Genomic DNA, 14,812 nt, shown 5'->3' with positions numbered 1-14,812 from the left:
ATGAGCCTATATTTAGCACTATACCCATCAAATAATTTCTCAAAAACAAATCTTCAGTCAGTTCATTTGCCAGTTGAGCCCTGAATCTAAGCAGAGTTGCAGCCAGCACCTTCTCTCCAGTTCATCGGACTCACCCGGGACAACTGATGAAATGATGATGATGGACAATGCCCATCCCCCCAAAAAAGAGTATCTACAGCTGCAAGCAAAACATTTCCTTCCATCTGCCTCATAAGATCTAAGCCTCCTCTCAATCTGAGGCAGAGCAAGCATCACCATCCCCAAATCCTTGAGATTGAAGAATGTTCAATGCAGCCACAGAAAAAGTGAACATATTAATATTGTAATAAAGAAAAAACATGTAGCATGGTTATAAAGATAGTGGTTGCCAGAGGTTCTGAGGGCAGAGAGGATATTGGTGGAACATAGGGCATTTTTCGAGCATTGAAATTAAGTGTAAATCACAATGTAAATTATAGACCTTGGTTAGTAGAAATTCTTCAATATTTATTCATCAATTGTAAGAAATATATCACACAATTGTAAAATATTATTCATTGGGGAAGATGTGGGAGAGGGAGTATGTGGAATATACAGGAATCCCTTATACGCTCGACATAACTTTTCTATAATCTACAATCTCTTTAAAAATAAAACATTAAAAAATAAAGGAAAGTTTAAATAAACTGTAGATAATGCACTTAAAATTTAGTTTTGATTTTATTTTTAGATTTTTTTTGTCTTGAGAAGTATAGCTTTTTTTTCACTCTTTTTAATTTTTAAAAGATACTTTGATTACATAAATTTTACAAAGAATATATAGGAGATTCCCATATGCCTCACTCCAAACACCTCCTACATTTTCCTACATTAGCAACATCTTTCATCAGTGTTGTACACACATTGCAATTGACAAACGTATTTTGGAGCATTGCCACTAAGCATGGATTATAGTTCACATTGTAGTCTTCAGTCTCTCCCATTCAACTCTGTAGGTTATGATATATAATTGCCTGTAACTGTCATTTTAATGTCATTCAGGTTGAATCCCAAGTCCCAAAAATGTTCCCCATTACACCTGTTTATCCCTTTCCCTAAGACCAGAACATCCATGAGTCACTGCCTCCACAACAGTGGTATTTCTTCCATTGCTAGAATCACAATAAGTCTATAGTAGAATACTAGTAAGCTTATTTTAGTCCACAGTTGGTTTCCCCAATCCTGAGAACTCTGGGCTGGTTATGCCCACTCCATCATTAATTGAGGGGGCTGCAATCCCATACATCTAATGGATGGGAATCTATTGCTTGCAGTTGTCGGCATGCTCAGTTCTTTGGTATATTGTTTGTTCATCATCTCTTCCCCATTATTTGTCCTGGGTGAGCTCAATGAACTGGAAGGTAAGTGTTAGCATTTTTGAAATGAGCTTTAAAAATTATTCTGATAGGAGTAGGGTGGGCAAGAGAGTAAGATAAGTACAGTAATATCAGGAAATCAAATTAAGATGTTATAAAATATAATCTAATAATAGTGTAAAGGTAATATGAACTTTACAAATAATACTTGAAAATTTAACAGAAAAGTAAGGATATGAGTAAGAAATACTGCATAAAAAAGCAGGAAGTTTGGTGACATTAAATACAATTTTTGAGTAAGAAAGACTAATAATTACTTCCAGATATGAATCTAAGATGCCACGGTTTATTTTACAAAGTTTGAAAGGGAGAATGAATTTTGATGAAGTGTTAACCCTGGATGATTTGAGGAAGTGTGTATTCTAATCAGTTGATGCTAGCAAATTCATAATCGTATAAGAACTGGAAGACTTTATCAAAAAAGAGATGTAATTTATTGTTCCAGAAGAAATGACAAACAAAATAGGATAAAAACCTGTAAGTATATTTCATTGCTGCTATAAGTACAAGATTGAACCAAGAGACAATGGTCTAATGTAGTCCATATTGCAGGAATTGGCAGATAGCAGTGCCAATGGTGGTAGGGAGAATTGTTCAGCAATTCATAAAACCCAACAAGCCCATGTCAACATGGAGAGGTAGATGCTTTGGATCAGTGTATTGAAATTGTCTTTGTGATCAGTAGGAGTCATTAATTAGAATCCTAAGATCAATGAGTTATTTGTTATGAAACTGATGGTGATGTGAATTATTTGACCAAGACAAGTGAGTATATTCCATTTTGGTGCTGCTAAGGGAATGAGTTAAAACGCAGAGCTTGTAAGAACTCTAAGTCTACAAAGATCTAGAATCTGTGAATAGGTATGCAGACAACCCTGTTTTTTCATTCTTTTCCTCCAATATGAAATGCATGTCTGTAAATACAGTCAAGAATAAACATGAACAGATCAGTTGTACCAGTATATACATCCAACTACATATTGGATAAATAAGAATGATGTGACTGAGTTTTGCATTGCTAAAGCATAGACAAAACATCCAAGGTGCATATCCTTTCCCTCAGAGACAAAAAAATGAAAAAATGATCAGTAAAATATAAGTTCCCTGAGAACAAGAAATATTTCTGGGTTTTGTATTAGAAGGTACTGGATTTCATTTTTGGTTTTTTTTTTGGGGGGGAGGATTTGTTTAATTATGGTAAATCTAATGAGTTCCTCTGTGCACTATAAATTTAGGACTTTAGCTGTTGTTTAGATATTGTTTCCCATTTGTGCCATCTTTAAACACATTCTATTTCTTCTCTGAAGATAGGGCATTTTTTTTTCTGTTTTTCTGAATATCTTTTGTTTTTTGCATTTATTGTTCATTCTTTAATTATCTACAAACTTTAACTCCTTTAATTTTTTAACACTCCATGTTTATAAAACCTGCCCATTTTACCTACTTCTCTTCCATTATCCACAGACTTGATTTATATCCCAAGATCTTTATCCTACTAAATGTTCCCCTGACACCTGTAAAACATTCTTTAAAACTGATAAAGTCATATTCTAAAATCCTTATCTTGACTGTACAGAACTTTTAATATAACATCAATAAGACAAATACAGTGTACAATGTGTACATGGCCTGTATCTGTCCTTGCAAAGTCATGCAAGACCATTCCAATGTCCCAAAAATGCCCCCATGTTATACCTATTCTTTCCTCTCCCTCCCCTCAGAACTTCTGGTGTCTACTACCTTTACATCAACGATAAAAGTTCTTCCATTGCTAGAATAATAGTAAGTCTATAATAGAATAATAGTGTCAAATTTAGTCCATTATTCATTCCCCAGTCTTGAGGATTTGGGGATGGTGATGCCCATCCTGTTTAATTTGAGAGAGGGCTTAGATCCCATAGGACAGATGGATGGAACTATCTTACTTATACTTGCAGACACTCTCTGTTCCTTGGGATAGGTGTTGCCCATCATTGTCTCCTTGTATCTTTAAATACAAGCAGGCAGATTGAATTACATATAGCTCCAAATTTAGAGGATATTCACTATTCCAAAATAATGCAGGGTGGCAAATGTATACTCCCGCTTGAAGAGTATTGAGCCCAAAAAAGAAAGGTGCAATTTCCCTGACAGAAAGTGAAATTGTGGTCATTAAAAATGAAACTGAATGAAGGAATATCACTGTCAGAAATAAGAAAAGCTAATGATGGCAGAAATGTCATTCTGATAATAGCACTGGGCTTCCAGGGTTTACTTACCTTGGGGAATTGAGCCTCACTCTGAATACATAACTAATAATATAGTGCATGACAGTGGAAATTAGTTGTAATAAAGATGTGTAGGTGATCCACACAATTCCCCAGGGCACCTTTGCACGAAATATCAAAATTATGTGGAAACTCGATATTATTTAATTAAAGAAGGAGACAAAAGGAGAATATTTTGGATAGAGGACACAATGACGAGAGAATACTGATAAATCAGATTATCAATTAAGTAGAAAATAACGTGGTTTCTAAAAGAAGAAATACTGAAATGTGCTGCCTAATTGTGAACAAGCAAATAGAGGCAACTTTTCTTATGTACTTACAGAGTAAAAAATACAGATCTGTTTAAATGTAATCATGTTGTATCAGAGATAATGATCTGACAATATTTTGTAAACATATATTTCTACATGAAATATCTGAGAGGAAAAGATTCGAAACATGGAAAGAAATGAAGTAGAAGCATGATATATAACTCGGGTTCTTGTTGTCTACTGGAAGGTGCTTATATAAAATGAACAATAACAAAGCAGCAAAGTATGTCACAATTTGGAGAACATTTAAAGAACTGTATGTTTGAGTAATGATCTGCTAGGTATCACAGAAAATAATTTGCATGGCAGAGACAAAGTGGCATTTGGATTCTACAGAAAATAATGATGAGTTTTACAAGTAGTAATTACTGTACTTACTGTAAAGTAGGAAAATGAAGAAACAGTACTGCATGACTTGAGATGTAATGGGTTGAGAGTGTGGATGAAGGTGAGGATAAATACAAATAGGTTTTGAATGATAAAAGGTAATACAAATCATATCACAAACACAATTTTTACATCAAAGAAGTGGCAGAAGTGATTGAAGGACTTTATTTCTTTTTTTTTTTTTATATATTACGTTCAAAAAATTAGAGGTCCCATTCAACCCCACCGCCCCCACCCCCCACTCCCCCCACAGCAACACTCTCTCCCATCATCATGACACATCCATTGCACCTGGTAAGTACATCTCTGAGCATCAATGCACCCCATAGTCAATGGTCCACATCATAGCCCACACTCTCCCACGTTCCACCCAGTGGGCCCTGGGGGGATCCACAATGTCCCCTAACTGACCGTGAAGCACCACCCAGGACAACTCCACGTCCCGAAAACGCCTCCCCATCTCATCTCTTCCTCCCATTCCCCGCACCCAGCAGCCGCCATGGCCACCCTTCCCACGCCCATGCCACATTGTCTCTGTGGACATTGGATTGGTGTGTCCATTGCACATCCATGTCAAGTGGGGGCCTGGATTCCGCATGGATACTGGATGAACTCCTCCTGCCTTCAGTTGTAGACACTCTAGGCTCCATGGTGTGGTGGTTGACCCTCTTCAACTCCATGTTAGCTGAGTGGGGTAAGTCCAACAAATCAGCATGTAGGAGCTGAAGTCTGTTGAGGCTCTGGGCCTGGGCATCACATTGTCAGTCCAGAGATTCAAATCCCCCAAATATATCTCAAACCCCAGCACCAACCACAATTCCAGTAAAGCAGCATGCGAGTCTTGTGAAAAGAGATCCCCTCTGAGTCCAGTTCCATCACGCAGAAACACCAGCTCCAAAGAAGGGCCATCTGACATGGGAGTGAACCCCATCTGCCATGACCATAGAACTCGTGGGTCTCTTTATCCTTCATAAGAACCAATACCTGGGGTTGTATCCACTCCATCCGAAAGGACGTTATTTCTTTCAGGGAATGTGTTGATGCACATTTTAGAGAGATGGCCTGCACCTTTGTTGTCAAAGATTTGGGGAGGAGGACTAGCTGGAAGATGAACCTGAAAAGTATTTCACCTGGCATTCTGAAGTATTTAACCAAGGGCTCCCATCAGTAAATTTTGTGGTCCATGAGGAGGAGAGACTTGTACTCAGCACTAAAACCACTTGACCACATTAATGTCCACTTTGATTGATCCTAATTGGAGGGTGGATATATTAACTATTATTTGGATAAAAAATACTACTTTCATGAAAAATGAACCATTCTTGAAAATCACTGAAGTAAAATCATCATAGTTGATTCCAGAAAAGTAGAAAAGAATCCTGCACCGAGAAAAGATTTCATGTATGAGATCACTGTTAAATTTTTGAAGAAAAAAGAAAATTTATAGGCCAAATCTATTTAGAAGAATAAAGAATGAAGCTGAAATGAAAAATGTAAAAATAGTTTAGCCTGGTAAATTGGACAATCAGTGGTACTACTTGAACAAATGAAGTAGGAACAACAAGGCAGTGTAGTGGTTGAGGGGAAGTTATGAATACATTTTTGATGTGTGAGAAATGAAGTGCTTATTACATATTCAAACAAACATGGAGAAGAGAAAGATGGAAATGCAAGACTGCAAGACTGGGAGTCATTACATGAGAATGATGATAAAGATTTGGTAGTAATAATTAAAACTAAGAAATGATATGAATTCTCCCAGATAAGCTAGATAAAAGAAGGATTTCTTTTACAAAAGCATGATGTAATGGTAGAATATAAAGAAATATTAATATTTACATGTTGCTAAGTTAGAGGAGCTGATTCTGCACTAGGTGGGAGAATTGTTTAGAAAGGGAAGAGAAGCAGCAATGCAGTGCCGTGGGGAGACATCCTGCAACGGGCCTGGTCGCCAGTGTAAAGTATCAGAGCACAGAGGATGAGGAGTGATGAAGTGAGGCTCAATCCAATAATAGCAATTGAACTTCTGAAGAATCCACAAGATATAACTCTCTAATACTTAATGTTTTCTTCAGCAATACAGCTTCCACAGAGCACCTTTCATGTCTTTGTTCCTCAGACAATAGATAACAGGGTTCAAGGTAGGTGTGACAATGGTGTAAAAAATGGAGGCCAGGCGACCCTGGGTGGGGGAGTATTGGGAGGCAGATCTCAAGTATGCAAAACTTCCAGTTCCATAGAACAAAATATCTGTGGTGAGGTGAGAGGAACAGGTGGAGAATGCTTTCCACCTGCCATCCACAGAGGAGATCCGAGCAATTGTGGAGATTATGCAGGCGTAGGATACAATAGTGAGGGCAAAGGAGCTCATGACAACGCAGCTGCTAACAGCAAAGCCCACTTCCTCATTGGTGTGGAAATCAGTGCAGGAAAGTCTCATGACAGGAGGCATTTCACAGAAAAAATGTTCAACAACATTCGGCCCACAGAAGGGGAGGGAGAAGGTATTGACTGTGTGGAAGGCTGAGAATATGGCCCCAGTAACCCAGGCCATGATGACCAGTTCAGAACAGAGTTTGTGGCTCATCATGGAGGCATAGAGAAGGGGCCTGTAAATGGCCAAGCACCGGTCATAGGCCATGGCTGTGAGCAGGAAGCATTCAGTAGAACTAAGTGTAATAAGCATATACAGCTGAGCTACACACTCCAGGTAGGAAATGACCCCAGAGCCCAATAGGGAGGTCATCAGGGCCTTAGGGATGGTGACAGAGGTATAGCACATGTCCAGAAAAGACAAGTTCTTCAGGAAGAAATACATGGGGGAGTGGAGTCGGCTTTCCCTGATCACAGCTATGATGATGGAAATGTTTCCCAGAAGGCAAAACAGGTAATCAAACAAGAAAAATAAGAGGACTACAAATTTCAAATCCTGGGTATCTGAAAAACCCCTGAGAATGAATTGTGTCACTCTTGTCTGATTAGACATTTTTCATTCCCCTTGAAATTTTATTAGGCTATGCCTACAAGTGAGGAAACAAATAGGAAACTACCTTGGACCATGACTATGCAGGCTCATTTTGTCTATAAAGGAGCAACTTTTCTCAGTGGAAAAATCAAACAAATTAAGTAACTTGTTTAATGATGATGTGTCAGTAAATCATGTGATTATTTTGATGATTCAGTTTGCATTGGTTCCAATTCTTCTGTCCTGAGTGAGAGAAAGGAAGACAAAAGAGAACAACTGTGTAAGCTTCTTCCTCTTTAATTTTAGATGTTTGGTGAGAGGCAGTCCCTGTATTTCTCTTCTATTTATTGGAATATTTTAGCTCTTCCTCCTGTTTAAACATTAATTCATTTATGTTTTACAAAAAAGATATGAACTTTTAAAAATCAATTCCTTTTAAACATGCTAATTTCACATAGTTTTTATGAGGCCTCCTATTTTTTTTCCTACCACTTTTCACACTATATCCAAGTCTCCATTACTGGTGGTAGGTATTTCCTCTCTTTTTCTAAAGAATGCATTTCTTGAGGAATCTTTCTCAACTGACTATATATATATAAATCCAATTAAAAATGTCTTCTTTTAAATGAATATATTGAATCTAAAATGCTTAACTTCTAGGCTTACATTGCAGATTGCCTTTTATATAGTTAATCCATAATACATCAGAATGCACAAAACATATATATTTTTTTAATTTCTCTTAAAATATTTTTCCTCCTATACATGATTGACCAAATTGGCTCCTAAGTTTTCTGTGTAACTCCTCACTTCTGGCCATCCCATTCAATGACTAGAGAATCACTTGGGATCTACCCATTCCACCTATCTTACGACTTCCATCTCTGCTTAATATTGATAATCCCTATCTGCACCCGTAAGATAGGTTCTTAAGAGCCTCCCAAACCTTACTACTGCTCCTCCCAGCCAATTCTATATGTAGCAGTCACACCTTTTTCCCTCAGTAGTTGAATTACTTATAGTATTGCCTGTTAAAGCTCTTTTGGGGGCTTTATTACTTAAGGAGACATTTCACATTCATTAAAATTGCACAGAAGCACTATATGATTTGATTCTTCCCCTTATTTGAGAGTCATATTGAAATATTTAGGCTTTCACTAAATGCATAGCATGACCTAATGATTCCCTGTCTTTACTTATGATGTTATTTATTTTAATTCCCCTTTCTTTTATGAACTTATAGGTGCCTTCTCTTGTTTCTAGTCTGATTCCCAATGACCATTTTTTCATCATTTTATAAACAGTTAAATTATAGAACCCAGAGAACTTGGGAATATTTATTTGTTTTCATATATGAATTTTCTTATTTCTGTGAGTTCTTTATGAACAGGGATATCCTTTATTCTTTCTTTATATGGAGTGATTTGCAGGCCCAGTGCATAGTATGCACTTTAACAGTGAATAAATAAATGAATAAAATTGCAAGTATGCTCTTTAGGAAGCTTCCCCCAATATACTGGTAATTTAGTTACACTATTCCATCACAGTGAGTTTTCTGCAAGATTTCCAGCTGTAGAAGATCTTGCACATTCACAGTCAAGCTGCTCTAAACATTCATTAATATCATACAATGTAATAAGGTGATAATGTTCATTAAAAGAGTTATATCCATGGGCTTTTTTATGTTGCTCTGACTCTCTTTCTCCTCTTTGCCCAGAGTTTTGGAGAAGGGACATTAGAAGAGACTAGAAGAACTAGGGCATCACATTCTTTAATTATTTCCCAAAACTATAATTCTTTCATACATACATATATATAAAAATGTATAATTATTAAAATATGAAGGAATCAAGTTTAACTGAGGCCTTCCTCTTGCTACTTTCAGGACAGGACAATCTGGTGGGAAGCAGAAGTCAATTTAGGGTTAAACAAGAGCATTGCACTTATGCTTTTTGAGTCTTCCCGAGAACAGAGAAATCTATGAACTGCCCTGAAAATGGCAAGATTTGTAGACAGCACAACCCTTTGGGAACCTATGGCCCTGTAAATGTTACTGTGGTTCATATCCCACCTGTTAGTCTGGATGTGGCTCACCAGATCTGCCTTCTGCAAAAAGTCAGGAGAATAATAGGAGGGAAAATGTGGGGGCAACTGGGCAGAGATAACATGGTGAAGTGCCCATGTATTCCACAGTTTCTGAAAACACCACAGAAGAACAATCAACACAAGCATATTCCTAAGAATAAATAGGTATTGGTTTGAGAAAGAGTCTCCACATTCAGAAGGAATGCCACTCTAAGGAATTCAAGGATCCACCGGTGAACAACAGAATGCCCAGGGTAGCTAGAGCAGGTTAGATACAGAGGAGTCCATGACTACTGGCCCCAAGGGTGAATAAACAGGATGGTGATTGCGCGCATTGAGTGAGGTCATTTGATGGTATCCATGGGATATATGTCCCCTCCCTCCCCTATACATTTTTGAAACAAGGCACTGTGAGAAGAACTCATCATAAAACACCTCTGCGTTTTCGGCGAAGTATATGGCAAATACGGAATAAGTTTGAAATATACTGGAATGACTGACAAAGCTTGGAGTTATATACCCAGAAATAACTAGTGTACAGTTGATCTCATCAGAAGATATTAAAGTTCAAGGTATTTTTTAAAATTTGTGGAAATCTACAAGTGTATTTATAACCTGTTGCTTTTGCGACTTGCAAAAACTTGTCCCTTCCAAACTATGAAAATTTATCCTTATATAACATTTTTTCTTAATACAATTTCATATCTACTAAAAAGGTGCCCTTTAAAATCAGAAGCATATTAAGGATGCTCATTATTATCATTCACATTTGCCCTAACCAATGCACTAAAATAAGAAATAAAATAAAAGGTAGGATTATTTAAAAGAGATAAAAGTTAATTGATTTAAGCAGATTTTGTTCTTATTTCTATATTATCCAAATATATAAACTTTTTTATTAATACAAGTCTTACAGAAAATATCTAACCATAACTTAATTAGAAACTGCATGGCCCAAATTACTAGAGATGTTCACATATGCTGTGTCAAAATATACATAGTGAGAAGGAAAAAAGGAAGTGCTGCGGCGTAGCAGAGCTGGAGAAGCTGCATTAGGAAGAGGGAGTCTGTGACCACGGAAATCCCCGAGGCAGCGTATGCGGAGGAGCAGAAGGAAATGGCAGATAAAGTGACCAGTCTAGAGAAACTTGAAGAAGCAAAATTAAAAGCAAGGTGTCCTCCTCTGGGGCAAAAGCTTGGAGTTTCAGATTTCTTAAAATAAAAGATTACCGAAAGGGCAAAAATACTTTAATTCTGGCGAGTACTGCATGGCTCAAGCAAAAATGAAGAGCCAACAACTCCCTACTGCAGCCCCGATGGGACGGAGGTCACTGGGGACCATTCCCAGTCCACGGCAGCTGACCCAGGACACCAGCCCCGACGGCTAGCAGGCTGCTGGCTGAGTGAAAGGGCCGAACTGCATGACTCTTCTAATTCCCAATACTTCTCCTTAATTTGTTACTTCTTCGCTTTTTTTCCTTCCTTTCAGTCAGAGTCATTTGATCCTGAAGGCTTTGCAGTTTGTGCTGCTATTGTAAGGGAATATATATGTGTAGAGTTTTGATTAGTTTAACAATGCACTGATGAAAAGGACGTGTTAGAGCAACATAAAGTAATCTACTTGAAAGTAATTGTATGTATTACCTAACTCCTAGTGTAGTGCCTGGTTCCAACAAATAACAAGGTTTACAATTTTAATGTTTTGGATTTTCTTTACTTAATTTAATTATGGCTCTGTCTATTATTTCATATAACCTCTATTGTATTGATTTCCTTTGAATTTTGTAAAACAGACGTTTAAGACCACAAGCTGGGAGAAAGATCAAATGTTTCAGTCACAAACAGATGGGACTCTGAAAGATTTGTATCTCTGTGCTTGAACTTAAATGGCTTAAACCTGTTTCAGTTTTTATAATAGAATTTTACTTGGGCAATATTTGTATAAATTATGTGACTCTAGTGCTTAACAGCTGCCATTGAAGCTAGTGTTCTTATTCAGTTCTGTAGTGTTAGGACACTTATTGTTGCTGAAGATGTGAATGAGATGTGCATGTACTTCAACTAGGGAATTCACTTTCGTGCCATTTTTGTAAAGACAGTAATTTGCACAACCTCTCACAAATGTCTGTGTAAATGTCACACTTTAAAAAGTATATGTGCCAAATAGAAACATAAGGGTTCCTATAAAGTTCTGTATGTCATTAGAGCTTTTGTATAGTAAGAATAGTTTACAATCTTGGGCTCACAGAACACCAAAATGAAATCTTTGCTCAGTCTGCCATAGGTTTTATGTCTTTTTCATTGGTTACTAATATCCGTGACAGTCAGTGGCCTTGTGCAAATATGATATGTTGCTTAGGCATATCTTTTGTCCAATACAGAACATTTAATTCTGACTTTTATGAAACTTGCAACTCATGTAATTTATATAAATTTTTAAATGTATAAAATTTTACTTCCACAGTCAACTATGTGGATGCTAGAACAAAAGGCTCCAAAACTCTATCCCTACCCCTTCACCTGTCCATTTTTCCTCTTGGACTCACTGGAGGTGGGCTGTTTGGTTTATTTAGAAGCATAGGCATCTGTGTTCTTTCTCTTTAAATTTTCTCTGCTGAAGGCTGTAGTTTATAGCTAATAAAGGTGTTTTCCTTAAAATTTCTCAGTTAATTTACTACCCTTAATCCTGTATTATTATTAATATTTGACAGTTGTTTAAATTAAAGGAACTTTATGATAAAACAAATACTTGAGAAGACTGGCCCAGGAACCTATGCCAGGATGAGCTCAATGAAGTATTATGGTGAGCTAAGTGAATTAGGCTTGCCACAGAGTAATTTGCATGGTAGGTGGGGCATATCAATATTAAAATATTTAATTAGATATTTTGTTTCTAAAGATGTCACTTTAAGAAAAATCTATTTAGTAAGAACTCTAATTGGAGCATATTTCCCACTCTTTGAAGAGCTCCTCCCATAAGTTGTTGTAATGCTGTGGCCTGCTAATGAACATCAGTAGACCAAGTTGATACTATTTTTCTCCTCATCCTTAAATTGCACACAGCCTCCTCTGTTTTCAATCCAGGCATCCTTTCTTGGCTCCATTTGTATACCATTGGTATACTATAACCAAATTATAGTAGATGATACCTTGAGCAGAACACTGGCATTTAAAGGCTGCCTAGCACTTGTGGAAAGCTCAATGATTACCTTCCTGCTCCACCACCATCCCCAAGGCAGACAAACAAAACAAAATCAATCATGTGCTCATTTATAATTTTAATATGTAAATATATTTATAATGTAATATGTCAGTAATATGTAAATATATTTATAATGGGAGTAATGTAATATGTAAATATATTTATGTAATATGTAATATGTCAGTAATATGTAAATATATTTATAATGGGAGCAAGCAGAATATCCCAAAATATTTATAATCTTTGTAGAAACAATTTAATGTCAGTAATATGTAAATATATTTATAATGGGAGCAAGCAGAATATCCCAAAATATTTATAATCTTTGTAGAAACAATTTAAGAATTATAAAATATCTCAAAGTAGAAGTTCTAGAATATCCAGTCTTTTGTTTGTTTGTTTTTAATGAATTTTTGCAATCTATCACCTTTAAAGCCACACATATGAGAAGATTAATCTGAAAGGTCAGAGAGACCATGTTATTCCTGATCATGATAGGACTCCTGCTGTGGTTTGGGACAGATGACATAATCTTTGTCTGAATTTATATTTGTAACATATGATGCTGAGTAAGTGCACAAAATACAATATTGATTATCCATTTATTGAAGATAAAACTTCCACATTAAACCAACCTTTCTTCTGTGAAGTCACAATGCTTCAAATCTCAGGATTTTCCATTGGGAAAGATGTGTCACTAAGGATTCCTAGGTGTATTTGCTTAGCTCCCATTAGAGAGGTTTTTAATTTTTCTATTTTTTGTTCTGCCTCAAATCTCAGTTAATTGAAGACATACTTCTAACCTGTTTTACCATTGCTTGATGAAGATTTTGACTGAAAGACCTTAATTGTCTATTTCTATGAGTTGAGAATTGTGGGAAATGTCTAATTTTAATTATTGTCCTATTTATTATAAAGGAATGTTGGAGTAAACTGAAGTTGGGCAAAAATACTTTATGAAAACTGGCTAATATCTGAAATAAATGTCCTATTCCTTTCATGTCCCAGTAGCTCCTAGTTTGATAGTACTTGAGAAATTTCATTTTTGAGTGCTGCATCTGACTAGGACAATTATAGACTTGGCAAGTTGAGATATTAAGGATCTTTAGATTGTTTTGATGGATTGGAAGGAGCATTCTTGTGGTCTGTTTACAAGTTTTTCAATACTCTTATGCAGTGACATAAAAATAGATCTTAACTATTCTTCAAGACAGGCCAGGCAGGACCTCTGCTTATTATTACTCCACTAGTTTGTATTATTGCTCTTTTTATAGAATGTAATAACAAAGTTATACCTCTGAATATTCCCTGATACTTTTTACTAAATCAGACATGTATTCTTTCTCAGTCAAAATAATGAAGTTTTATCAATGTTGAAATGTAATGCATGCACAAATTGTGCTCTAAACTTGGTATTTGGTAATCCAGGGGCAGGAATCTTCTGGGAAGAGCACTTTCTGAGTGGAAACTAAAGTACTTTTTAGGATGGCCTTTTCACATTCCCCAACATTAAAATGTTTTTTTCATTTTTTATTTTCTTTCTTTCACTTTGTTTCACCTTACTCCATATCTGCTTATTCCTCAAGTCCAATGATGGCACTATTAAATGGTGTTTTGGGTTTATGAATTATCAATCCACAGTATCCTTTACAATACCCCACAAAACACTGTCTTAATCTGGGTAATGTCTGATTTGAACCACTGTCCCAGCTCTGCAACTCAGCTGCATTGCCCATTTTCTCCCATCACTCTTATTCTCCCAAGGCCCTTGTGTGATCAAAGAAATCTGAACCTGGGATTGTTAACCAAAGTTTAAAAACACTGATTTTTATACTGCTTAATTAGTTTCAGCCTTTTAAATAAGTAGACTTGTGAGTTTTTATCCTGCAAATTGATTTACTGGTGGTTGTGATAGCCATTAATGTATATTTGTATTGTGCTACATACTTATTAGCTAAAGACCAATGGGAAGAAAACATCTTATTTCTTTAATATCATGCCCATCTATCTGTTAACTGCACCTCAGTCATTTGTGATGCAGTATGACACTTTGCCTGTAACAAAAGGCCAGAGTAAATGGCTTTTTTGTTGAACACATCTGTAGAATTTGGAGTTTATGCTGGAATTTGTCAAATAGCCCTTCCAAAATCATACTTGTTAAATACACAAAAAAATAA

The 14,812-nt window shown here is 36.3% G+C and overlaps 1 protein-coding gene across 1 annotated transcript; it reads right to left on the bottom strand.

Moving 5' to 3' along the window:
- Positions 1 to 6,454: 6,454 nt before the first annotated feature.
- LOC131276938 (olfactory receptor 5A2-like) lies at positions 6,455 to 7,369 on the bottom strand. The gene has a single exon (XM_058290567.1). The coding sequence runs from the start codon at positions 7,367 to 7,369 to the stop codon at positions 6,455 to 6,457; it is 915 nt and encodes a 304-aa protein (XP_058146550.1).
- Positions 7,370 to 14,812: the final 7,443 nt, after the last annotated feature.

The sequence above is a fragment of the Dasypus novemcinctus genome, chromosome 30 (genome assembly GCF_030445035.2).
Source record: "Dasypus novemcinctus isolate mDasNov1 chromosome 30, mDasNov1.1.hap2, whole genome shotgun sequence".
NCBI classification, from domain to species: Eukaryota; Metazoa; Chordata; class Mammalia; order Cingulata; family Dasypodidae; genus Dasypus; species Dasypus novemcinctus.
Note: the sequence above shows the minus strand (reverse complement) of the source record. Positions and strands in the feature narration are given on the sequence as shown.